Genomic DNA, 26,858 nt, shown 5'->3' on the forward strand with positions numbered 1-26,858 from the left:
ATGTAAGTCCATTCTCACTGTTGTGTAACCATCTACCACTATCCACCACCATCCAGAACTCTTTTTGTCTTGCAAAACTGGAACTCTGCACCCATTAGGTGATAGCTCTCCTTTTCCCCTCCCCCAGCCAGTTGAACAATCAGTTTATTTTCTGTCTTTATGAATTTGGCTACATTAGATCTCATAATGTGATTTATACAAGGTTTATCCTTTTGTGACTGGATGTTTTTCCACTTAGCAGATGTCTTCAAAATTCATTGATGCTGCACCATGGGCCAGAATTTCCCTCTTTTTTAAGGTTGAAGAATATTCTAGTGTCTTTACTATATTGTTTATCCATTCATCTGTCCATGGATACTTGGGTTGCTCCCATCTCTTGGCTATGGTGAAAAATAGTACTGTGAATATAAACGTGCAAATCTCTCTTTGAGACCTTGCTTTCAATTCTTGTATGTAGTGAAATGGCTGGAGCAGTGGAGTTTCTTATCAAGTGCCTCATCCTGTGGATTATATGGGATAATGTAGGTAAAGAATCAACATAGTGATCACACATAGAAATGTAAACTCCTGCATCACACAGTCCTCTGGTCATTAGATCTATATAAACTAAATATCCTTTGATGGTGTTGAAGTTATGGACTGTGTATCATAGGTGAGGTCAGTTAGGTTTAAAAGCATTCTGAATTTTTTCCTCTAACTTCACACTTGAACTGAGATAAGATTTTGGTGCAGACATAGGCACATCCTACTGTTTTTGTTTTTTTAGCCATAAGGTTCTTCTTTAAAAAAAAAAAAAAAAAACTTTTTATTTTGTGTTGGAGAATAGCTGATTAACAATGTTATAACAATTTCAGTTCAGTTCAGTTCAGTCACTCAGTTGTGTCCGACTCCTTGCGACCCCATGAATCACAGCATGCCAGGCCTCTCTGTCCATCACCAACTCCCAGAGTCTACCCAAACCCATGTCCATCGAGTCAGTGATGCCATCCAACCATCTCATCCTCTGTCGTACCCTTCTCCTCCTGCCCCAATCCTACCCAGCATTAGGTGGGCGGCAAAGGGACTCAGTGTGTACATGTCCATTCCAAACTCCCTAACTGTCCCTTCCCCCACTTCTTCTCTCCATCCTTCCTCCTGGCACCCACAAGTGCATTCTCTAAATCTGTGCATCTGTTTCTGTTTTGGCCATGACACGTGGCTTGTGGGATCTTAGTTTCCCAACCAGGGTTTGAACGTGCCCCTGGTAGTGGAAGTGCAGAGCTCTCACCAGTGTATCACCAGGGAAGTCCCAAGCACATCCTATTTTAAGCCTTTAGTGTGAATACTTGGTATAACACTTGTTAAATAAGTACTTGATAGAAATGCTTGATGACAGGTTGTTTGTGTGAATCAGTAGAAACGCTGTTGCCTCACTCAATTCCCCCGGGAAGTCTCTTTCCTGGAAAGTTCTCTTTCACCTCATTTCACATACCCTGCAAATACAATTGCAGGATGTTACTAAAGCAGAAGTATTCAAGAACGGAGATAATTAGATTCACCACCAGCACTGGAAGTAAAGACTCATATGTGTGTCTTGGGAAAATGTGTTCCCTAGAGTAAAGATGTTTGCAGTGTGGTCTGCAGACTGACCAATCCATCCACTCTTGCTCACCAGTCATGAAATGAGACATGAGCATACAGTAGAATGGAAATTCAGGCAAAGTAACCATGTCACTACACTACACACTGTCTAGGTCAGCTGACTTTTTTTTTTTTTTTTGTAGCAAGAGTTTCTCAAGGAAGGGAAGAGTGTGTAGATTAGATTCTGGTGCAAGCTCCCTGAATTGCACTGTCCCAGGTCACACTGAGTTTGATGAGACAGTAGAAGCTATGTCCTCCGTGGAGTCTTGTCCTGTATCAGATGGAATAAGGGACCAGGCATACTTGTCTATTATAGCATTCATTGCACTGTGTTGTAACGGTCTTTTTTAAAATATCACATTTATTTAGTATCTATTTTTTAGGTATAAAAATACATGTGCTGTGCCGAGTGCTCAGTTGTGTCTGACTCTTTGCGACCCCATAGACTAGCCCTCCAGGCTCCGCTGTCCATGGGATTTTTCAGGCAAGGATACTGGCGTGGATTACCATTTCCTTCTCCAGAGGATCCTTCTGATCCAGGGATCAAACCTGCATCTGCTGCATTGCAGGCAGATTTGTTACCTGCTGAGCCATTGGGGAAGCCCCCATAAAAATATATAGTACCCGCTAAACCATGAAAAAGAATGACGTTCTGATCCATATTAAAACATGGATGAATTTTGAAGACTTTCGGCTAAGTGAAACAAGCCATTCACAAAAACACAAATATTGTATGAGTCCACTTACAGAAGGTTCCTAGTTCAGTCAGAATCATAAGACAGAAAGTGGGTTAGAGGTTACCAGGGCCTGTGGGAAGAGAAAGTGGGGAGTTACTGCTTCATGGTTAGAGGGCTCCTGTTTGGGATGATGAAGCAGTTTTTGGCAGAGTGGTGGTGGGTTTACAACACTGTGAATGTACTTAATGTCATTGAACTGGAGGCTTAAAAAGAGCTAGGATAGTAAATTTTATATTATTATATTTTATCACAATAAAAAACTAGAAATAGTAAAAAATAGTACATGCTGGTTGAAAAGAATTCAAATAATATAGATATACATAAGGCAAAATGTGCATGAGAGGCCTGAGATTAGCCAATCCTTTGCCCAGTCTCTAAAACCTCAGGAAAACATCCCAGATTTGGGAACGTCTCAAAAGGGGCATGGAGGTTAGTTGAGAAGGGGCCAACTCTAAGCGACTCCTAGCATCAGGCCAGTCGAAGACACATTGCTCTCAGAGAAAATCTACAGGAGAAAGATGAAATACCTTCCACCATGGCTGGCAAGATCTAGTGCTTCAAAGTATCTCCTCGAATCCTGGCAATGATCGTTTAAGAATATATTGATTGAGCACACAGTTTAAAAAAGTGCACTCACCCGTGCATTGCCAGACCCGCAACACGCCCTGATGCACACGGCTGCGATCTTTGCTCCTTGGCAAAGTCCTCGTGGAGTCAGCAGGTTCACTCTTCCTTCCCCGAGCAAACCCCTCCCTCTCTTCACTCATCTCCCAGCGTTCCCCACGCCTGTCCTGCTTGTTTAAACACCAGCCTGGGAAGTATGGACCCCCTTCAGGATCGGCCTCAGCACCATGTTTCTTCTGACTCCAGTCTTGGTAGCAGTCGTCTGCATTTTGATGGTGTGGATCTTTAAAAATGCTGATGGAGGCACTGAGAGAAGGAAGGGGGAGCCTAGGGCTGAGGCTCGTCCCTGGGTGGATGAAGACTTGAAAGACAGCACTGATGTCCACCAGGAGGAAGCAGGTAAAGACACTGGCTCTGCACTCGGTTTCCGCCTTCTGTATTTTTATGATGAGGGAAAGTGGCTGGCAGAGCTTACGGAGAGAAATAAATGCAGGCAGGTCAGTTTCTCATCAACTTCTATTGTGCAAACAAATTAGTGTGTGACGGAGACATCATTTCTCTTGGGTGTCAGCTTGTCATTTGCTGTCACCAAGTAAAAAGCTGGATCATCAGTAAAAAAAACTGTTGAAGGGCTGGTTTTACCCCTCTCCTGTCCTGACTGGCTGCTAAAATCTGTAGGGGGCACATCATGGGCTGGTGTGACCATGAGTTAAGTAGACAGGTTTTGATCGAGAACTTTTGAAATAAAAAAGGGGCAGCTGTGTAGGGGCTCACTACTACTCATTACAGCAGCCGTGTGGGTTAGAGACAAGAGTGGTTGTGGTCCTCAAAGCTGTGTGTCTGATTCAGTAGACAAGGCAATGAGCAGACAACTGAAAAAGAGTAAAAAGGAGACAGGCAGAACTGATTATAAGGTGTTTTGAGAAGGCTCAGGATCTTGGTGAGGCAGTTACAGAAAGGCTGAACCAGGCCTGGTGGATTACTAGGATATGAATAGTAAGGGTGAGGAAGTTAAGAGGAACAGAAGGAGCCTGAATACAGAACCTCTAGGAAAGATGCTAAGAAGATGGAAGGACTATGCTGACCAGGGAAGGGGCAAAAATGAAGTGGGATGTTGAGGATGGGCTGGGGCATGGCTGACCCGAGAGAGACAAGGTGATGAAGGAGGCAGGGAGGCAGGGAGAGGTTTTGGGGAGCTCTGAGTGATCTGTGTTTGGGGTGGGTCTGAGGTGGTTCTGTGGGCTAGATTTGACTTGGAAGAGGTTCAGTGACTCTCAGCTGGGGTAGTAATGGCTCCAATTCAGTTCAGTCGCTCAATCGTGTCCAACTCTTTGCAACCCCATGGACTGCAGCACTCCAGGCCTCCCTGTCCATCACCAATTCCCAGAGTCCACCCAAACTCATGTCCATTGAGTCGGTGATGCCATCCAACCATCTCATCCTCTGTCACTCCCTTCTCCTCCTGCCCTCAATCTTTCCCAGCATCAGGGTCTTTTCCAGTGAGTCAGTTCTTTGCCTCAAGTGGCCAAAGTATTGGAGTTTCAGCTTCAGCATCAGTCCTTCCAATGAACATTCAGGACTAATTTCCTTTAGGATGAACTGGTTGGATCTCCTTGCAGTCCAAGGGACTCTTAAGAGTCTTCTCCAACACCACAGTTCAAAAGCATCAATTCTTTGGTGGACAGCTTTCTTTATAATCAACTCTCACATCCATACATGACTACTGGAAAAACCAAAGCTTTGACTAGATGAAACTTCGTTGGCAAAATAATGTCTCTGCTTTTGAATATGCTGTCTAGGTTGATCATAACTTTTCTTCCAAGGAGCAAGCATCTTTTAATTTCATGGCTGCAGTCACCTTCTGCAGTGATTTTGGAGCTCCCCCCCAAAATAAAGCTCTACCCTCCCTCCAAAAGAGGCCACCTGGAAGTATGTGTGTGCAAGTGTGTGTGTGTGTTCTGAGTTGTCCTAACCTTAGGATTTGGGCAAGGGGTACACAGCTGGCACTCCACGCTGGAAGCCATGTACCACTGGCTATACCATGTACACTGAATGTACCACACAGGGTCCAAGCCCAGGCAGCCTCTTAGCAAGGTTATCTCTTACTCTCCTCCCTGGATGCCCACTATGCCAGCTGAGAATGAGAAGCACTCCCCTGAATGAGGGGAGATCCACTCTGAAGCTGGATAAGGACCTGCTCCGGTAACAATGGGCGGGGCGGGGCGGTGGGGACTGCGCAATGCAAGAGAAGAGGTGGATCCAAGGGATGGTCAAAGAAGAATAATGGGGCTCTGGTAATAAGTTAGATGCTGGGAGAGGAAGAAGAGGGCAACGATTTGGAGACTGGAAGAATCAGAACAACGCTGTCATATGCGGGTGAGGGGAGGGGACCCGGTTTAAAGGGGAAGCTGTTGAGTGTAGTGCAGGGCGTGTTGGACTTGAGAGAACAGTGGCTCATTGAAGCAGAAAGATAGGGAGGTTTCTAGGTGAGAGATCCAGGCCACAGACACTGACTGGAGAGTCACTAGCTTACAGTGATGCTTGGAACTTGGAAAACAAATTAAGTCACTAGGGGCTATTGCTAAAGAGAAGGCTGAGGAGAGAATCTGGTGGGGAGCACATTCAGATGAGAGGAACTGCCTGGGAGGAATGGACTTGGAAGAAAAGGTGTAGGGAATAAGGGCCAGGTTAGTAGTCATAACAAGCCCTTCCAGGTACTTTCTTATATCCAAGGTCATTTTTACATAGGGTGAATCACTTAATCTTCATAACAATACAGGGAGCAGGCACTATTAGCATCCCTATATTACAGATAAGGAAGCTGAGCTCAGATCGTCTAAATCATCTGTCCAAGCAGCTAGTGGTGGAGCCAGGACCCAGTGGGGGCTGGTTCCAGAGTTCCAGGCCTACAAAGAAGGCTTTTCCAAAGAATGATCCAGAACAGAGTGGGCAGGAGATGGCCCACAGGGTTAAACATTCCCTGAGAGATCAGAAGTAGTGTGTGCATTGAGAAAAGCCCACTGGCTTTGAAGATCCAAGGGTTGAAGGGATACAGAGGGATCAATGTGGCTGGTGGGGAACCAGGGGCCTGGGATCAGGGACCTGCGCCTGATGATTGGGACCAGACACCAAAGCTGTGCGGCCCCGTTCTGCTTCTCTGCCTGTTGATTCACTTTTCATTCTCTATTGTTTACACAGAGGAATGAAGTGAATGTGTAGCAGCCCCCTCAGCAGTCATGAGCAAATTTTCCCCAAGTGTAGAGTTCACAGTCTCTTGTTGGGAATTTTGGTGTCTACATAAGTGATACTTACTGAGGTCACATGGACACACAGGTGGTAGGTAGGGCTAATGTTTAAACTCAGTCTCCTCTGCCACCCAAGTCCCTGCTCTTCACCATGGTGGGTAGACACAGTCTAAGAGAAGATACACTGCCAGTACTATGGCTCCAATGGAGGTATAATTGGAGAGGAAAAGGCTACCATTACCAAAGAAATACAAGATGGCTTTGATAACAATGAATAGAGACCAAGAGCAAGCCATTTTGAAAATTAACAGAGATAAAACAGTAAAATAAGTTTTGTAGGCCATTCTAGTGTGAGTTAAGGAACATATGAGCACCAATCCAACCTCTGCCAGCTCTGACTCACAAGATTCCTGTTCCACATTCACAGATTGGGGAATCAGCCTGTGTGGGGTTGGGGGGCAAGGGGAGGAGAGGTGGGGGCGGGACATAGAGAGGACATGCTGATTAAATGTCAGACATAAACTTTGTCTGGGGACCAGGCACACATGGTGTCCTGATGATGCTTTTCTGTTCCCTGTTTATCTGTGGCAGAGGCCTGAGGAAGAGAAATGACCCATATTTCATCTCAAATAGGAAACCTCAGATTGTTTCCCCAAAATGAACTGAAAATACCACACAAAAATCCTCTAGTCAGTCCCAGATTCATGAAAACTCATAGAACTGGAAATAGGAAGAAAAGACAGGAAACACATTAAGATGTGTCCATTTTTAACGTTTGTGGGGACTTTCTTTACTTGGCTTCTCTAGCCATCCAAAAGCTAGTATTCTAACTGAATTTTCATTGTCCCAGTCACTGCTAATAAGGGCTTTTTCAAAATTTTTATCTAATGTGCTCAACACCTGAGAATAAAAATGTTCCTCAGACTTAGGAACAGATAGATTTTATGTGCCCATATGCAGCTGTTTCAAACCTGTTCATTGGATCAATGACAGCTCATTTCAGTAAAAGCTTAACAAGTCAACCAATTAGAGATGGATTCATTCCAGTACCAGCTCCTCTGCATGCCAACTAATCAACAACAGTCTCAACCAAGTAACACTGTTGAGATGATATCAACCTTCTTACATACCTGGAAGCCAACCAATGCCTGAACTCCATGTTTTCCAACCAAGTGGTGTGCAAGAACTAGCCTGAGGAGATCTTAGAGGTTCAGAAAATTTATGGGCCATTTGTTCACTTGCTAGTAGCTTGAAGTCAGGCCATGATGGGAGTGCTGACTCTATATTATAGCACGGGAAATTTGCCAGTGCTATAATTCAGTGCTCTTTTTCTCCCTACTCTCAGAGAGCTGGTTTACCAGCACGCCACTGACAAAAACGCTATATAAGAGCACCACTCATGACCCGCCTAGCTTTCCTGTGCTATAAGAAGCAAAGAATTCAGCTTCATCTTTGCATTTCATCATCTTTTGACACTCATGCCTACTTCTGCATGACTAACTTTAAAAGGCTGGTTTACCAGGACTCCTGTAAGACATTATGGTCCTAGGACAAAGGAGAGGTAAATTCCAATTCAGATGAGAGAAAATTAGGGACAGGATAGGATTTGATGGAGATGTCATCCTTGGGATCAAATCTGGGTGGGAGCTGCTGGGGAGAGTGAAGGTCAGCACAGGACAATGGGGACACCAGAAGAGGTGGAAGGGCTCAGAAAACAAGTTCTGTCCACTTCACCTGGGATAGCATTGCTCTATTCCAGATCTTTCCAACTGAACACCCCCAGACTCCCCAACCCCCACCCACCCTTGTTGTGGCTAGCGAGTCAGTTTACGCTGCAACAAATGGCTGAGAGGCCCATGCAGAAACGAAAGCGATGGCTGAGGAAGTGGGAAGGAGAAGTTCTCTGGGCCAATGCTGAGCCCCAAAGTTGTTCCCATTGTCAACTGCAAGAGCTGCGTCACCCAGAGCCTTATTAACATGGTTGCTCAAGGCTCCTCCAAAACTGCAGGGAGGGAGCAAGGATGATACGACACAAATTGGCCTTGCAGTTTCATAGCCGGAAAGCATTTGGCCCGTTTGCAAAGATTTGGAAGTGGAACTGCAAAAACACAACAGCAGTTCACATAGAGATGCAGCCAGAAAAATGCCTCCAAGTTAAACATTAAAGCATAGACATGACCTAGAATTACTTGGCCATTAAACCTAATTAAGGAGCAATTTGGCTCCTTGGCATTCAAGCCACGATACAAGGCGAGTTGGTTTTGGTGTCAATAGTAAACTCCACACAGGACTTCTGTTAAAAGCAGACCACAGCGGTGTGCATTTATTTTGGAATATGTGGGCTCCACCACTCGAATGAATCTGTCAGAGAGGCTTGGCTGGTCTGGGCTGGAGGCAGAAAAGCCACAGGACGGAGGCTCTTCCCTCTCCTTTGGTGATGCCACATTTCCTGGGGAGGAATGGTTAGGAGTTCAAGAGGAAGGAGAGAGCCGCGCCTTCTGTATCTGTTCACTGCCCTGCAGCCCCTCAGAGCTTCTCTCCACCTGGCTCAGCTGACCCCTTTCCCCAGGTCGAGTGTAGACTTTCTGTCCTGGGAGAGGCTCCAGGAACAGCAGCCCCCCTGTGCTCTGCTCAGAAAGCCCTTCAGGACAATCCAACCCAGGGGTGGTTGGGGACATGTGCCTGCCCCACTCAGAAACAAGGCTGCGCTGATAAGGCTTGAGAGGCAGCCCCTTCATTCTGCCAGAGTAGGAGCGCCTACCCTGGACTTCAGTGGCTGCAGAAACTGCCAAGTCATGCCCCTCGGCGGCCTTTAGTTTCTGCAAATGGTGGACTGACCTGAAGTTAAGGAGGCCTTTCACGCATTCACTCATTTACCACTGACTGACTACAGAGTTTGCTGGACTTTGGACACATGGTGGGGCAGTATCACTGGTGTTGAAAGTCTTTGCTGATGCATTTGATAAAGTTGACCTGATGACATCTGGGTTTGGTTCAGGGTGGAATGCTAGAAAGCTGGTAGGTGTTAGTGGCCACTCCCCCATCACATGTAGTGCCTTTTGATTTAGTGACAGGGCCATCTCATTAAATGTGTACAGTGTGGGCTCCCACTGCCCCTAGCTAGTAAAGTGTAGGAAGTTTCTCACTACTAGCAATGAGCTACCACGATCTCTACTAGTATTGTAGTTGGGGTCTCAGTCTCCCCCAAATCCATCTTGCCTTCTTCTCCCCATCCTCACATACCCAGGAGTGAAATGTGTGGATGCTCCCGGGGCAGAGGACTCTCTTCTACCTGAATTCCACCTGGAATGCCCCAGACCCTCAGGGCCAGGCCCTGGATCTTCTTGCTCTCTTCCCTCTGTTTGGATTGTCATTCTCATCTTTATCTGAGGGCTCCCTAAGTGACATCTCACCTCCTGGACATTGACTGCAGTTCCCCCTAATCCTGAGGTCTTGGAAACCAACCAAGACCCCATGTGGATACCTGAAACCACAGATAGTACTGAACCCTACATATCCTACATATCCTTAGCTTTTCCTATACATACCTGCCTATGGTAAAGTTTAAATTAGACACAGTAAGGGAATATCTGAATTGCCAGCATCATTACTCATGTGCTTTGAGGTCATTATTAAGTAAAATCAGGGTTACTTGAGAACAAGCAATATCCCAGCAGTTGACCTGATAACTGTGCTGTGCTCAGTGGCTCGGTTGTGTCCATCTCCTTGTGACCCCGTGGACTGGGGCCCACCAGGACCCCCTTTCAGGGGCCCACCAGGCTTCTCTGTCCATGGGGATTCTCCAGGCGAGAATTCTGGAGTGGGTTTCCATGCCTTCCTCCAGGGCATCTTCCCAACTTAGGGATCAAACTCAGGTCTCCTGGATTTCAGGCAGATTCTTTACCATCTGAGCTACCAGGGAAGCCCTAAAAGGCTTCTAAGTGTCTAATTAGGTGGATATGTGGACAAAAGGATGATTCATATGGGTGGGGGGATAGAGCAGGACAGGCATGAGATTTCATCATTTTACTCAGAATGGTGCATAATTTAAAACTTCAGTTCAGTTCAGTCGCTCAGTCTTGTCCAACTCTTTGCGACACACCAGGCTTCCCTGTCCATCACCAACTCCCAGAGCTTACTCAAACTCATGTCTATTGAGTTGGTGATACCATCCAACCATCTCATCCCCTGTCGTCCCCTTCTCCTCCTGCCTTCAATCTTTCCCAGCATCAGGATCTTTTCAAATGAGTCAATTCTTCACATCAGGTGGCCAAAGTATTGGACTTTCAGCTTCAGAATCAGTCCTTCCAATGAATATTCAGGACTGATTCCCTTTAGGATGGACTGGTTGGATCTCCTTGCAGTCCAAGGGACTCTCAAGAGCCTTCTCCAACACCACAGTTCAAAAGCATCAATTCTTCGGCTTTCTGTCTTCTTTATAGTCCAACTCTCACATCCATACATTACTACTGGTATAAATTGCTTATTTCTTGAATTTTCCACTTAATATATTCAGAACACAGTTGACCCTGGGTAACTGAAACCTGCCTCAGAAAACAAAACCTCTGTACTTGGGGGGCGGGAAGGGAGGAACACTGATTTAGGAGCTAAGAAACCTAAGCTATAGTTCTGACTCCATGAAGGATTGCAGCATGTTCAGGACAAATTAACTGTATCTACTCATTCCTACTCCTACTTTTGCCCCACCTTCCCCAGATGGTTCATCTCTCATCCTTTTGTCTCACTTAAGAGACAGTGAAGTGTCTTAACAGTTGTGTTATGTTGATCTACCCTTGGGGTTTTTTGCGTAACTCATTTCTGTGGCTTTCTTATTAAAACAAAACACATGCACATACACACAAATCCCTTAATTGTGAAACGTAAGGTAGTGGTTCGTTTAGTCACTAAGTCATGTTGAACTCTTTGCAACCTCATGGACACAGGGATCGAACCCACATCTGCTGCGTTGCAGGTGGATTCTTTATCCTGAGCCAGTAGGGAAGCCTGTGATATGTAATATCTGGCTGGAAAAGTGCATAAAACATAGATGAATGGTTTAACAAATAATTTGAAAGCAAAAATCCATATAATTATCACTTAGATCAAGAAGTATAAATTTCCAGTACTCCATAAGCCCTTATATTCCCAGTCACAACCTCTTCCATCCCACAGACATAACCATTATTTTTAATTTTATGGGAATTACTTCTTTGCTTTTCTTTACAGATGTATCACCTAAATATGCATTCTTAAACAGTAGAGTTCTATTTCTTATATTCTTTTGACTTTGTTCTTTTGCTTAACATTTTATTTGTAAAATTCATTCAGGTTAGGCATGTGACTGCAGTTTATTCATTTTTGCTGCTGTATAGTATTCTGTTTCATGAGTATATCACAATTTATTTATTTTACTGTTGATGAAGATCTGGGTTATTTCCAGTTCAGGACTATGATAAACTATGCCTCTGCTGCTGCTAAGTCGCTTCAGTTGTGTCTGACTCTGTGCAGTCCCATAGACGGCAGCCCACTAGGCTCCTCTGTCCCTGGGATTCTCCAGGCAAGAATACTGGAGTGGGTTGCCATTTCCTTCTCCAAGGAATCTTCCAGAGCTAAGAATCAAACACAGGTCTCCTGCATTGCAGGCAGATTCTTTGCCAGCTGAGCTGCCAGGGAAATGGCATTCCTAATTTTTATAATCTTTAACTTTTTGAAGACAGCATCTTGGAATTTCTTTCAGTTGGAATCTTTGTAGTTCACATTTGAATCTTTGTAATTCAGACCAAAAATAATGTTTAGTTATGGTTTTGAAAGGAATGAGGAAATACTCATATTCAGAGGTAGAACTGTGATATTTTGGATATATAACCAACAATTTTGAGAATGTTGGAATGAAGCATCTGGGCATTCAGCAATAAGGTCTTCTGAACTCTTTTGTTTGAAAAGCCCACCAGGAACTTCACAGTGTTATTGACTGGAAAACTTTCTAAAATGAGGTGATTGGGTCTGCCCTTGGTAAGGCTTCTAGTTCACCAGACTATCTTCCTTTTTATCTTCTACCGTATCTGTGAGTTCATTTTCTTCATTTTACCATTTTCAGCTTCACCTATTGAATCCTCCATTGCATCTTCATCTTCTGTACTATCTTGAAGTATACATAATGGATTTTCACAGCTCTCTGAACAGGACGGAAGTGGAAGAAACCAGAAAAACATGGTAGAAGCAGACAGGTGTAAAGATAAATTTAGTGTAGGTAAGCGGAACAGATTTTTTCCTTATGGTTAATATTTTTGTGTCTTGTTTAAGAAATCCTTCTTCTCTACAAAGTCATAAAGATAGTCTCCTACATTCTTTCCTAAAAGCTTCAAAAATCAGTCTTTCATAATTAAAACTCTGGTGAGAATAGGCAATATTCATTCATTTTCAATATCTGATGGAAGAGTTTAAATGTTTCACCATTAACTATGTAGTTGGTTCTTGGGTGTTTTGTTTTCATTTTTTCCCTATAGCTAGACTTTATCAGGTTAAGAAAGTTCCTTTCTACTCCCAATTTACTAAGAGATGAATGCCTAATTTTATCAAACACTTTTTCTGTATTACAATGATTATTTGCTTGTGAATGTAACAAACATGGTTTTGCTAACATTGTTAACTTGCATGCCTGGGATAATCCCAATTTGGTCAAAGTGCATTGTTTTTTATATATTGTTGAATTCTGTTCACTAATATTTTGGTCAGGACTCTTTGCATCTATATTTATGAGGAAGTTGAATCTGTAGCCTTTCTTTTTTTTAATGTCCTAGTCTGACTTGGTAGCAAGGTTGTGTGTGTCATAAAATGAGTTGGGGAGAATGTTTCCTCTATTTCTATTCTTGGTAAGAGTTTGAGAAAATTTAGCAATGATTGTTCTTTGTGATAAAGAACCTGCCTGCCAGTGCAGGAAACTAAGAAATGAGGGTTTGATCCCTAGGTCAGGAAGATCTCCTGGAGGAGGGCATGGCAACCCACTCCAGTATTATTCAGGCTTCCCAGCTAATGCCAGTGCAGGAGACATAAGAGACAAGGGTTCAATCCCTGGGTTGGAAAGATCCCCTGGAGGAGGGCATGGCAACCCATTCCAGTAGTCTTGCCTGGAGAATCCCATGGACAGGGGAGCCTGGACAGTTGGACAAGACTGAAATGACTCAGTATGCATGCATGTATGTTCTTTGAGTATTTGGTAGAACTCCCTCATGAAGCCATCCGGGCCTCTTCCTAAAGGAATCTTTTTTTTTCCTCTGGCTGATTTTAAGATTTTATATTTGATTATAAAAGATATGGGCTTCTTTTGTCTTTTACTACCTGGAATTGATTGGGCCCCTTGAATCTGTAGATATGGCATTTTTCATCAGTTTTTTGGTTTTTTTAAAACTTTAAATCAGACGCATGCATCTGTCAATGGGATTTTCCTGGCAAGAACACTGGAGTGGGTTGCCATGCCCTCCTCCAGGGGATCTTCCCCACCCAGGGATCGAACCTGAGTCTCCTGCGTCTCCTGCATTGCAGGTGGTTTTTTTTTCTTTCTGCTGAGCCTTCCTGGAAGCCCTTTTAACATAGTCTCCTTCAAATACATATGGCCTCTGCCACATCCTCTTTCCCATTTCCTGCTGTGACTATCATCAGACATATAATAGACATTCTCATTCTGCTTTATTTTTCTTGATCTTTCTTTCATGTTTTCCATATTTTGGTCTTTCCTTGCTCTATTCAAGATATTTTCTTCTGAGTTATCTTCAGTTCATTAACTCTTTAGGTATGTCTAACCTGCTGTTAAACTCATCCATCAAGTTCTTAGCTCTATTATTTTTTTTTCAGTTCTAAAATCTCTATTTTAAACTATTTTTCATGTAACTTTTCAATTTTTTCCTGTACCCTACAGATTTATAAACACTTGTCTTTTTTTTCCTCTAAACCTAGCCATCAAAGTTGTTCTATCTTTTGAGTCTGACGATTCCATATTTGGAGACTTCAGGTGTCTGATTCTATTTTTAAAAACCTGCTTTGCTATATTTTGTTCAAGGTGTTTTAGTTTTGTGTATGTCTGGTTGTCTTTGGTGGGTTGCTGACAATTGTACCTAAAATTATCTGTATATTGGCATTTGCTTCTGTTGGGTGATGGGGCTATTTTCAGGCAGGACCACATTGTTCCAAGGTCAAGTTTGAGGCACGACTCACAAAAATGCTGTAACCCCTTGACTTATTTACATTTCTTACTTTTTCTAAGGATGTAGTCTTGGGGTCCCAGCTTGTTAGACTTCCATTGCATATGGATCTGGCCTTTGATTTCTGTCTGTCTTGATCCCTGAAAATATAAAAATAAACGTGTAAATATATAGGGATTGGCAGATGCTAACAGGGAAAATGCAGCTTTTGCACTTATTTACCTTTGCAGGTTCCTAATTTCCCTTAAGTTTTGGCCTGGGTATGTCTTACTATGCTGTTAGCAATTTAATGATTTTAAAAGGGGTTTTAAAGTTATACTTTTTTTTCCCCAAGATCTTAGTGGCTTTCTGCCAATGGGAGAGTGCTTCAATAAGCTAGTTCACCATTGACAGAAATTCATATTTCTCATCCTTGGGTAAGCAAAAATTTTCTTTTTCATGATTTGTAACCAGTCTGGGTTTGAAGGACAGTCAAGATCAGAGTTCAGTATCCTCAGACCCTTTTCATTTTTTCATGCTGTTTTTGAGCTTATATCCTCATAGATATTTTTGAGAACTTGATTTCCTTTTCCCCAGCAGTCACCTTGTGACTCTACAGAAGGAAAAAGAATTTTACCTCTATTCTTCTAGGTTTTTGGCTGAGACATCTCTCCTCCATAATAAAAACAGATTAACAAAAGAAAACAAACAGAAATTTAATAATATGTATATTTCTTGTGTACACAGGAGAGACCCAGGAAAACTGAGTAACCCCTTAAAATGGCTCTAGAAAGAAAGTGAAAGTTGCTCAGTCATGTCCAACTCTTTGTGACCCCATGGACTGTAGCCTGCCAGGCTCCTCTGTCCATGGAATTCTCCAGGCAAGAATACTGGAGTGGGTTGCCATTCCCTTCTCCAGGGAACCTTCCGGAGCTAAGAATCAAACAACACAGGTCTCCTGCACTGCAGGCAGATTCTTTACCAGCTGAGCTGCCAGGGAAATGGCCCTAGCCACAACCTTAAATATCATTTTCAGATAAAGACAAAAGAAAAGTGTTGGGGGCTGGGCAGAGTCAGTTATGGGAGATTATCAGAAAAAGCAGAGTAAATAAGGGTAAAGTTGTTACAGAAATTTACTTCCACACCTTCTCTATTGACAAGAGTTTATTGTGATTTAGAATCATCCTCTTCCTGGTGCAGAGAGGAAGATGCTTCCAAATGGAGAATTCCTTTATAAATGTCAACATCTGCTTACCAAGGGGTGACTTCTACTCTGGTTTTCAGAGTTTCTCCCTGTGTCTGCTGTTTCCTAAAAGTAGTCAACTCAAAAGAATTCTCATGCTAATGCGGTATACAGGGGCAGGGAGGGGCCATTCCTTTTTCAAGACCAAGAGATCATTTAATTTGCTGTCTTGTTCCTATTTGCAGAGGCTGATGAATGGCAAGAGTCAGAGGAAGAGGTGGAACACATCCCATTCTCCCACACCCGATATCCAGAGAAGGAAATGGTTAAGAAATCCCAGGAGTTTTATGAACTTCTCAATAAGAGACGGTCTGTTAGATTCATAAGTAACGAGCAAGTCCCAATGGAGGTCATTGACAATGTCATCAAAGCAGCAGGTCTGTAAGTGCGCAGTGGGTCTTTGACAATGTCCACTGCAAGTGACAGTAGTAGGGCAATGTTGAAGTTCAAACACACCAGATAAAGCCTGGAGAGATAGGTTTACCTGCAAAGTCTTGTTAGTGTAAGTTGCTGGGCCCAATGCACAGTGAGGCCACACACACCAAAATGTAGGAGTTTGGAGCAGAGAAAGGTTTATTGAAGAGCCATGCAAGGAGAGGAGTGGTTCAGTCCCTAAAAGCCCCCCTGAGTTCAAAGCAATTTTACAAACCAGGTGAGGGAGAGGAGTCGCAGAGTATGTGATCGGCTCAGGCACAAGTCTCTGGCTGACGGTGAGGTCGCAGGGTGGTGTCGTACGGGTTAACTTCATCAGACCTTAAGCTCCAGGAGGCCTGTGACTATGAGCTCATGGGGTCAAATAGTTAACATCTTCCATTTGGTGGGGGGTTTCACATCAGAGAGTAACATGGAAACTTACATTACCATAGGTAAAATACATAGCCAATGGGAATTTGCTGTATGTCTCAGGGAACTCAAACAGGGGCTCTGTATCAACCTAGAGGGGTGGGATGGGGAGGGAGATGGGAGGGAGATTAAAGAGGGAAGGAGGGGACATATGTACACCTATTGCTGATTCATGTTGCTGTTTGACAGACAACAACAAAATTCTGTAAAGCAATTATCTTTCAATTAAAAAATAAATAAACTTAAACTAAAATAAAGTGATATCAGGGGTAAAAAATAACAACTCTGGAAATGTGCATCAGATACTGTTATCTAGGTACTTCAAGAGGAGCTAAAGCAGAGGATATAGGAAAAGCCCATCCGAGAAAGGCCCCATAGGGTCCTTCTTGGTTACAGTCTTACTCAGATGTTGCCTTCTTGGTTACAGTCTTACTCAGATGTTGACCGACTGCTAGGGACATAACGACTTCCATTTTCTACAAACTTTTAACTATTACAGACTTTTTGGGGGCAGATGTAACAAGTTCAAAACTTCTAAAATTATTCAACATTATAAACTTTTATGAAAAATGAAAATTCTGAATATATTGTTACACCTTGGAAGAGAAAAACAACTTCTTACTTTCCCCTCCCCTTAAAACACATGCATACATGCATGAGCACACACACACACAGACACATACACAGACACACACTCACATTTATATATTTCTCTTTCGGGGACCAAATTTCTTGTATCACACACCATGATGCTCTGTTCCAATGAACTAGCAAACTTCATTCATGTGAATTCACAAAGTAAATCAAAGCAAGGTAAACCCATTTTAATGTAAAGTAATAAATATCTCCCTAGAAAAAGAGATGAGAATTACAGAAAAAGGGGAGGCGATATAAGAGAAAGGCCCCTATTTGAGAGTCTCCTCTGATTGGGTTCTTATTCCTACACAAAATCACATTTAAGTTAATTTACAGAAATTATTGCATGAGCATTATATATCTGTTGCCCAAATTAAAACAAAGTAAGAATAAAACTTTATTTCAGTTAAGAACACAAACGTACCAGATTGGTGAGTCCTCTAACTAACTAATAGCAGTTACTAAATATCTTCTGTATGTATATCTGTATTTAAATATGCATGCACATGACATTCAGAGAAGTTTGGCATAATTGAAAACATTAGGGGGCAATTTATTTCTTGTGTTCAATGGCACCAAAATTCAGTGAACAGACAACATGTACAAAGTGAACTGGAATCTCTCTGTTCAGAAATTTGGGCTTTATGTTTGATTTGACTTGCATTTTACAATTCAGTCATGCCCTCTCTACCATGGGGACTGGTGGATGGTGAACTCATGAAGGCTGGCAGGCTTGAGACCCCTTCTGTAGAGTTTATGCCACTGAATTACTCACTAGGAAGAAAACAATACTTGCTTCTGAAATACCCCACACCGTGGTCTGCTTCTAGAAACTGAGCGATTTCTAGGACAAAGAGGCGACACCTAGACCAGAACCTGGCTCGCTTCTTAGCTGAAATCTTAAAGAGAATTGAAGCTCCTTGAGTCCCTGATTCACTGTGAAGCTTTGTCGGGGATACCAGGACTGATCCAAGTGTGGTCTGAGGTTTCCCAAAGCCTGTGAGAGCTGACAGACACACTGTTACATGCCTGAGCGCCCAGGGCCGAGGAGTTCTCATGTGTCCACAGAGGACCACAACCGCACAATGCCACCCTCAGAACTGTAATATAGGCACTACACAATTTGTAGTTCAGTTGCCTTTCGGAGAGTGCTGTTTTAAAAATCTATTAATTTATTCAGTGGCTGTGCTGGGTCTTCGTTGCTGTGCGTGCTCTTCTCTAGTTGCGATGCGCAGGCTTCTTGTTGAGGTGGCTTCTCTTGTCATGGAGCACAGGCTCCAGGTGCCGGGGCTTCCGTATTTGTGGCACATGTGCTCAGTAGTTGTGGTTCCTGGGCTCTCGAGCACAGGCTCAATAGTTGTGGCACATGCGTTTAGTTGCTTCTTCATATGTGGGATCTTCCCGGAACAGGGATCAAACCCATGTCCTCTGCAATGGCAGGAGGATTCTTATCCACTGAGCCACCAGGGAAGCCCTGGAGAGTGCTTTTTACCATTTAAAAATTTTAAATGCTTTTTCCCATCTAAATTTTTCAATTTCCAGTAACCTTCACGACTCGATATTTTTTCAAGAATACCAAAACAAATAGGACTTTGCCTGACAGAGCTTTCCCTCTGAGTTTCCTTACTGGTCACTGTGCAGTTTTTAAGGGATGTCTTCTCCCACGTAATAAGAGAATCAGTGATAAACTCCCATAGCCCAGGAACTACTGGCCTTGATCTCAGTTAGTTGGTTCAAAGACCCTGACAGCGAGGCGGAATGAAACAGGACATCAGCAAGACCCCAGAGGCTACCGCTGGGCACTTTGTGCACTAGGTGATCTAACGTTATCTTGAGCAAATATGAGTTATAGGAATTCTTGGCTAACAGTCTTACATTTTCCTGCAGTTTTAATTTCTGATGTTAATTGAACATATGATAGGAACAGCCCCAAGTGGGGCCCACACAGAGCCCTGGACATTTGTGGTTGTGAAGGACCTGGACGTGAAGCATAAGATTCGGGAGATCATTGAGGAGGAAGAGGAAATAAACTACCTGAAGAGGATGGGACCTCGATGGGTCACAGACCTGAAGAAATTCAGGTACAAAGATGGGGAGAATCAGGCATGTTTGGTTTGGCTTCTTAAAATGAGATAACTAAGATTCAATTTCCTGATTTGTTTTACGTGTTAAAAAGTTTCATTTTACCTGTGGGAGAAATAACGGAAGTGAAGTCAGGCCTCACCTCTGTGTTGCCTTGAGCACACATCTTGGGCAGGTGTTAGAGATGCTGGCTGGGATCGCATCTCGGTTCATGTCTCAGCTCTGCTTTTTCCAAGTGCAAGACCTTGGCTGTCTGCTTGCTGTCTCCAAGTGCATGAGTCTGGATTCTGCAGAGAAACAGAATCGATGGAGAGAGAGAGACAGAGAGAAAGAGATTTATCATATTATTACATATAATGGATAATATTATTTATTATAGAGCTTCCTTGGTAGCTCAGCTGGTAAAGAATCCATCTGCAATGAAGGAGACCCTGGTTCGATTTCTGGGTCGGGAAGTTCCCCTGGAGAAGGGATAGGCTACCCACTCCAGTATTCTTGGATTTCCCTGGTGGCTTAGCTGGTAAAGAATCCATCTGCAATGCAGGAAACCTAGGTTTGATCCCTGGGTTGGGAAGATCCCCTGGAGGAGGACATGGGAACCCACTCCAGTACTCTTGCCTGGAGAATCCCCATGGACAGAGGAGCCTGGCAGACTACAGTCCATGAGGTCACAAAGAGTTGGACACGACTGAGAGACTAAGCACATTTTAGCATATTATTTATTATAATAGACAATTTATTTATTACTTGTAATTGGCTCATAATTACTTGAGCCAACTTACTATAACTAGCTTAAGTGATTATGAAGGCTGAGAAATCCCAAGACCTGCACTCAGCAAGTGGGAGGCCCAGCAGAGCTGATGCTGCTGTTCCAGTCTGAGTCCAAAGGCCTGGGAATCAGGGGAACTGATGGTATATGTTCCAGTCCAAGTCTGAGTCCAAGGGCAGGAGAAGACTGATGTGCCAACTCAAAGGCAGTCAGGCAGAGGGAGAAAATTATCCCTTACTCCACCAGTGTTTTTTCTACTCAGGGCTTCAACAGATTAGATCAGGCCACCCACATTGGGAAGGTTAATCTGCTTTACTCAGTCTGCCAGTTCACACGCTAATCTCATCCAGAAACATCCTAGAATAGTGCTTAACCAACACCCAGAATAGTGCTTAACCACCTATCTGTACCAACCAACCAACTGTACCCTTGTGTCCCAGTCAAGCTGGCACATTAACTTAACCATCACATTAAGCTTCTATTTTTTTCACCCCAAATAATGTTAAAAACTTGGTATCAGGATTAAAAAAGATAGAGGCTAAGAGTAGGGCCTTAGAAGCCAGAGTGCTTGGGCTCAAATATGAGATGTACTATTTATTAACCTCTTTGTGCCTCAGTTTCCTCATCTGCAAATGGGAATAAGTCTAGTATCTATTTCATTATGAAATTTGTATGTGTTTGTAAGCATGCAGAACAGTGATGACATATAGTATGTCTGGTAAACAAGTAGGCTCTGACCCAAATAATTATTAGCAAACAAAACTTTGAGGATGTACTTTTCTACTATCTGAAACATAAGACTGTGAAATTCTTAGGATCTTGAATGAAGTAAATGACATCTTGCTATAATGATCACATCTGCCACATGATCTCGCTGAGCAGACTTGAGTTTTAATACATGCTCAATAAAAGTACAAATTTAGTGCAGGTTTAATATCCATTAGGCATTAGTAACTTTGCAGGCTTTCTTAACTCCAGGGAAAGTGGATTGGAATTCAGTGTAACTGGCTTTACCATGAGGCTTCAATGTATTAGAGTAGACACATGTGAAGTTTCATTGTTTTCTAGAATCTGCAACTAACTATGCCTTGTTGAGCCCCTTTTCCCCATTGAGGACCAGTCACCCTACATTATATCTAGGATGAATGCAGTAATTTCTCAGTCATTTTCATAGTTAAAAACATTCCATTTTTTCAGACTAGGCCTTGTTATTTTTTAATTAAAATTTTGTTTTAGTTTGTTTTTTATCTTTTCAGCTGCACTGGGTCTTTTTTGCAGCACATGAGCTTGCTGTGTAGAAGGTAGAAGTCCTCATGCCCCAGGCTGTCAGCTGTGGGCCTTCAGTGGCCACTTCCGGCACCAGCCATCCAACACCCACTGTGACAGAAGCCTGAGGAAAGGCAATGGGCTCGCCATCTTGTGGGGTAAAGCAGGTTTTTCCTCTGGTAGACAAGGCTGGGTGATGAGAAGGATGGCCTCTTAGTCCTGCTCCCATTTCATTTCTTTGGCCCCAGAGGACATTTTTTTTCCTGAGATATTATTTAAACCCTATCAAAAAGGATGTCTATTGGGTCCCTCTTAGAGAGACGTTTTGCTGGGTGTGTGTGCAGTACCTACAACACACTGCCAGCCTGTCTCTCCCCAGTGAAGGCAGAATCGGCTTCTCTCTTGTCTTCTATGCACAAAGCACTTAATACACACCTTCCGTGCATCTGAAATAGCCATTAGCACACAGGATTTTGGGCTTCCCTGGTAGCTCAGTTGGTAAAGAATCCAGTGCAATGCAGGTAACCCTGGTTGGATTTCTGGGTTGGGAAGATTCCCCTGGGGAAGGGATAGGCTACCCATTCCAGTATTCTTGGGCTTCCTTGGTGGCTCAGCAGGTAAATAATCCACCTGCAATGCACGGAGACCTGGGCTTGATCCCTGGGTTGGGAAGATCCCCTGGAGGAGGGCATGGTAACTCACTCCAGCCTGGAGAATCCTCATAGGCAGAGGAACCTAGTGGGCTACAGTCCATGGGTCACAGAGTCAGACACGACTGAGTGACTAAGCACAGCACACAGTACTTTAATTGCTGGCTTACTTTTCTTCTCATTTTCTGGTCCATATTTTAGAAATCTCTGTTGTACACCAAGATACTCATGAGAATCCAATGAGCATTACAGAATTTCTCTGTAGACAATATGTACACACATATATGTTCATAAAAACTCTAGGGCCCAGCCTTGTATCACTTAGCACAGTGCTATGCATAGTAGGTAACTGAATAAATGTTGGCTAAATTGCATTGCAAATGAACAGTCACCTCACTCACCTCCTGATACCCAATTTAGGTCAGCTCTTAAACTCAGAGCTGTCATTAAAGCCTTGATATACAATCTGGTCCAACTTATCTGTCAAGCTTTGTTCTCTTGCTGCTGGTATGAGGCCCTCCACCCCTGGCAGAAGGTGTTACTTGTCCTTTCTTAACAGGCCTCGTCATGTCACAATCTGTATTAGTTCTAATATGATGTCATAATACATTCTTGTAAAATTGAACAAACCAAAATACTAGCCACCAGTGTATGCCCTAGCAAATAAGGCCAAAAATTGTAAAAAATTACTACCCTGTCTCTGAAACTAGTAAATTACTTATTCTTCACCTTATATTTAAAAATTATTTTGAATTATTCACTGTAAAATAAGATATAGTTGTGATAATAACACTAGCTATCACATGCATGGCACCATGTCCTGGGTACTATTCTAAACACTTGATCTATTTGGACTGATTTTGCCATCACAAAACCTTTTGAGATGAGTACATTTTACACACGAGGAAGATGAGCTATGAGAAAGGGAGAGACTTACCTAACATGGCAAAGCTAGTTGACTCCAGAGTGTTCTGGTAGACTATTAACATTCTCCCTCCTTCTAAAGAGGAAAAGAGTTGATCCTAGTCAAATGTGAGTAAGCTGGTTGAAGTATGGTGAAGTAGCTTTGAACAAGTAGCCCACAGTAGATAGTAAGGTAAAAGACACCATAGAAAAATATACATGTGAGTTTAGTGTATTTTAAACAAGGAAGTATTACACTTCCTAGGTTGAAAATGAAATCAATGATTACTATCTCTTGTTTTCTGATGACATTATATACTCTAAGGGAAAATTCCAATATATAGCGTTGAATGAGGGTCTTTCCTTTGAATACCCGTGCTAGAATGAAGCATCTGCCAAAATGTATGGGCAGGGTAATGAAAGACATGCTCTTAGCTGGAAAACAAAAAGGGAAACTCAGCATTTACACCTCCCATGAGTTATCTCCCTTTCCCGCAAAGGTTTCCTTCCTTTTCACCATAACTAGGCTAAGAGCATCACCATCTGGAGACTCGCTTCAACCTCACTGTCACCTTTTCCTTCTCCGTTTGCACTCTTGTATCATATCTGTCAGCTCCAGCCTTCACAGCTCCCCACATTCTCCTGGGCCATGGCCATTGTCTCCTCTCTGGTCTCCCCAGAGCTGGTCCACACCAACCTGGCTCTTTCTGAAATAGATCTGATCGCGTGATGCTTCTGCTCAGAAACTCGGTAAATTTTCAACCCCACTGAACAAAGTCCTGTGCAAAATCTGTATAACTGTCAGCTCCCCAAAACGTGCTCCACCAGACACACCATCCTCCAGCCTACCAGACTTCTGAAATCCCTGGCTGGCCAAGGATTCTCCTTCTGATTCTGCTCTTTGCTTATCTCTTCACTAGGGTGTCCTCCCCAAAGCCCTTTCTCCACTTGGTCTTCAGTGTCCCTCCTCAAGAGAAACTTTGGATACATTCTGACAACCTTTTTATTTAAAATTAGCATTTCATTTTTGAGCTCCTAAGGCATTTGGCTTATTTTTCTTTCATAAAACTTACCAAGTTTTTATTTTGTTAAGTGACTTATTACCCTCTGGTTATAGGATCCATCTTTGTGTCTTTTCAGTATATCTTGCCATATGACTTTTTATGAATATCTGTTCATTGACTTTGGCTAGAAAAAGATGACTATGACAAAAGAATAATTCTGGTCTTTTCAATTTAAGCATAAAAGACGAGTAAATGTTTTTATTTTTCATGTCAGTAAGGTGGTAAAAGGGGAACAAAAAAACCGTTAAGAGAAAATATTCTTCTGAATATCTTTTTCTTGGCCTTTAGGACCAATTGGATTAAAGAGTACTTGGACATCGCCCCTGTTTTGATTCTCGTTTTCAAGCAAGTCCACGGATTTACTGCAAATGGCAAGAAAAAGATTCACTACTACAATGAGATCAGTGTTTCCATCGCTTGCGGCATCCTCCTAGCTGCCCTACAGGTATGCTGCCCTCCCTCTCGGTCTAAGAGAGAGACATGATACGTGAGGCCGACTGTGGTTTTATTTGCAACTTTCAAGGGATCAAGGGACAGTCGATTGCAAAAACCTATGTACTTCTTCATTATCTCAAAGGAAAACGCGCTTGCTGAAAATCTGCAAAATAGTCACCGTGGCATAAAAGAGGAATGGGTTTTTAGATGACTTGAAAAATGCTTCCAAAGGAGCTGGTGTCCCGCCTCCTTCCTGATTCTGAAACAGATAAAGGAGTTGGCTGTAGAAACGTCACAAAGGTCAGACCGCAGGGCGCCGCTGCTATCCCGCCCAGGGTCCCGGAAGAAGCAGTTTCCCCTTGCACCGCTCGCTTCACGTGCGCTGCGTGTTTGACTAGGTAAACTTCTCTGCTTGATAGTGGAGTTTGCTGCCCTCTAGCGTTCTGTAAGGTGTAATTGAGTGTAGGTCTTGAGTTGTGAGAGAGCAAAGAATCTTCCGCGAGCTTCTGTCTGGACAGATGACTCAGGGACTTTAGGTATGCTTGACTCCGAAAGACAATTCCAGAACTTCCTTCTGGCCCAGGCTTACCGTTGACCATCTAACGGGAAAATCAGGGGGAGGATAGAGAGAGCCAGCTGGAAAAGTGTCTTGAAGCTACACGTGATTTTTATTGAATGTTTATTATTCGAGGGGACTGGGCAGAAGTTGGTGGAATATTTCCTCTACCTCTTAAGGTACCTCTTGGCCACTGGGTCCTCCATCACTGGACGTCAAGTATTCTCAGCTGGAGTGATGCTCTGTTTCCACTGGTTGGTTGTATAATCACAAGAACTGCCTTTTGTTATTCTATTTCTTTGGTATGACTCAGTTCAGTCGCTCAGTTTTGTCCTACTCTTTGCGACCCCATGGACTCCAGCACGCCAGGCTTCCCTGTCCATCACCAACTCCCAGAGCCTACTCAAACTCATGTCCATTGGGTCAGTGATGCCATCGAATCATCTTATCTTCTGTAGTCCCTTTCTCCTTCTGCCTTCAATCTTTCCCAACATCAGGGTCTTTTCAAATGAGTCAGCTCTTCGAATCAGGTGGCCAAAGTATTGGAGTTTCAGCTTCAACATCAGTCCTTCCAATGAATATTCAGGACTGAGTTCCTTTAGGATTGACATGTTGGATCTCCTTGCAGTCCAAGGGACTCTCAAGAGTCTTCTCCAACACCACAGTTCAAAAGCATCAATTCTTCGGCGCTCAGCTTTCTTTATACTCCAACCCTCACATCCATATATGACTACTGGAAAAAACAGAGCTTTGACTAGACAGACTTTTGTTGGCAAAGTAATGTCTCTGCTTTTTAATATGCTGTCTAGGTATGCTGACATATAATATGCTGTCTTGGTATGATTAGATACCTCAAATTTCTTTCCATGAAACAATCATTCCCGTTTTTTTAAGCACCAGTGAAAAATAAGACTGGTACTTTCTTCTTTGAGAAGCTTCACACTGTTTGGTTCAGAGAAGGGGTCTGGGGAGGTCGAGGAGGGTAGGAAAGATTCAAGACACCATTGCCTGAGTTGGTAGCTTCTTTTCCGCCCCACTTCAGGGAAACGATTGGACAAACAGTCTTACAGGGACTAGAACGTGCCCATGCTACAAGCAGAGCTGGGGTTTTGCCTGCTGACTTTAAAGTGTTTTTTCTTTTTCTCTCCTGTTGTAGAATGCCGGACTGGTGACTGTCACCACCACGCCCCTCAACTGTGGCCCCCGTCTGAGAATGCTTCTGAACCGCCCCACCAATGAAAAGCTCCTGATGCTGCTCCCTGTGGGGTACGCCAGCAAAGGTGCCACGGTGCCCAACCTCGCACGGAAAACTCTGGATCAGATCATGGTGACTGTGTAGGCAGGACACAGGCAGGCAGACGCTGGAAGGTGATGCCCTGCTCCCTTCTCTGGTTTCTCTTTCCCTGGGTGTTCCATCTCCCCAGCACTCCACTCTGCAGGGGTGGCCACTCTGGGTGTCAAGAAACCTTTCCACTTTCTGCAACACTTTGAGTCTGAGAAGGCCTGGTTCTGATAGTGTAGTTAGCTGAACATACAGAGTAAGGCATGAACAGGTATGTTCCCTTCCATTTCTTATCCACTTTGGAAATGCATTAAATATTTATTAAGAATATACCCTGGTTTTTAAGTTTTTCTAAATTGTTCCAGAAAAATCATGGGGGATTTTTTTTTCTTTTGCTCTTTAAAAATTCATAGAGGAAAGAGTTATCAGAAAATTTAGTGTAGTCCCAAGAATTCAGCTGTGTGATGATTTCTGAATTTAAATTTAGACTGATCAAATGGCTTTCCACCCTGTGCTTTCTGGTGCCTTTTAGCAAAGATTATTTTTGAAAGGAAATCTTTCTGAGCTTCATGGATACTCTGCTAGTTTTCAGTAAGTAACCTTCAAAATAATTAAAACATCACAAGCACAGAACAGAACAGCGTGTGCTTGTGCAGGTGAGTTGGCCACCATCTGGGCATATAAATGCCTAGTCGCACTGTCCAGCCCAGTGTGCGTTGGAGCTGG

The 26,858-nt window shown here is 43.2% G+C and overlaps 1 protein-coding gene and 1 long non-coding RNA gene across 2 annotated transcripts; one reads left to right on the top strand and one right to left on the bottom strand.

Moving 5' to 3' along the window:
- Window positions 1-3,208: 3,208 nt before the first annotated feature.
- Window positions 3,209-26,460, top strand: IYD (iodotyrosine deiodinase). The gene is made up of 5 exons (XM_081526149.1): window positions 3,209-3,380; window positions 15,832-16,023; window positions 19,047-19,206; window positions 24,148-24,304; window positions 26,007-26,460. Exons 1-5 carry the CDS (start codon window positions 3,209-3,211, stop codon window positions 26,187-26,189), a joined length of 864 nt encoding a protein of 287 aa, XP_081382275.1. The 3' UTR covers window positions 26,190-26,460.
- On the bottom strand, window positions 8,521-19,828 carry LOC145520222 (uncharacterized). The gene is made up of 4 exons (XR_014064320.1): window positions 19,693-19,828; window positions 19,350-19,494; window positions 14,477-14,564; window positions 8,521-8,675 (listed from the first exon to the last, which is right to left on the bottom strand). It is a non-coding gene; the product is annotated as an uncharacterized LOC145520222 (long non-coding RNA).
- Window positions 26,461-26,858: the final 398 nt, after the last annotated feature.

Source organism: Giraffa tippelskirchi, chromosome 9 (genome assembly GCF_054371585.1).
Source record: "Giraffa tippelskirchi isolate mGirTip1 chromosome 9, T2T-mGirTip1v1.2.pri, whole genome shotgun sequence".
Taxonomy (NCBI): Eukaryota; Metazoa; Chordata; class Mammalia; order Artiodactyla; family Giraffidae; genus Giraffa; species Giraffa tippelskirchi.

What these genes read in the sequence shown, in the direction of transcription:
- IYD (XM_081526149.1), top strand. Translation starts at nt 3,209, where the DNA reads ATGTTTCTTCTGACTCCAGTCTTGGTAGCAGTCGTCTGCATTTTGATG. An exon ending in TGTCCACCAGGAGGAAGCAG is followed by an intron (nt 3,381 to 15,831) that starts GTAAAGACACTG and finishes TCCTATTTGCAG; the next exon opens with AGGCTGATGAATGGCAAGAG. An exon ending in TCCTCCTAGCTGCCCTACAG is followed by an intron (nt 24,305 to 26,006) that starts GTATGCTGCCCT and finishes CTCCTGTTGTAG; the next exon opens with AATGCCGGACTGGTGACTGT.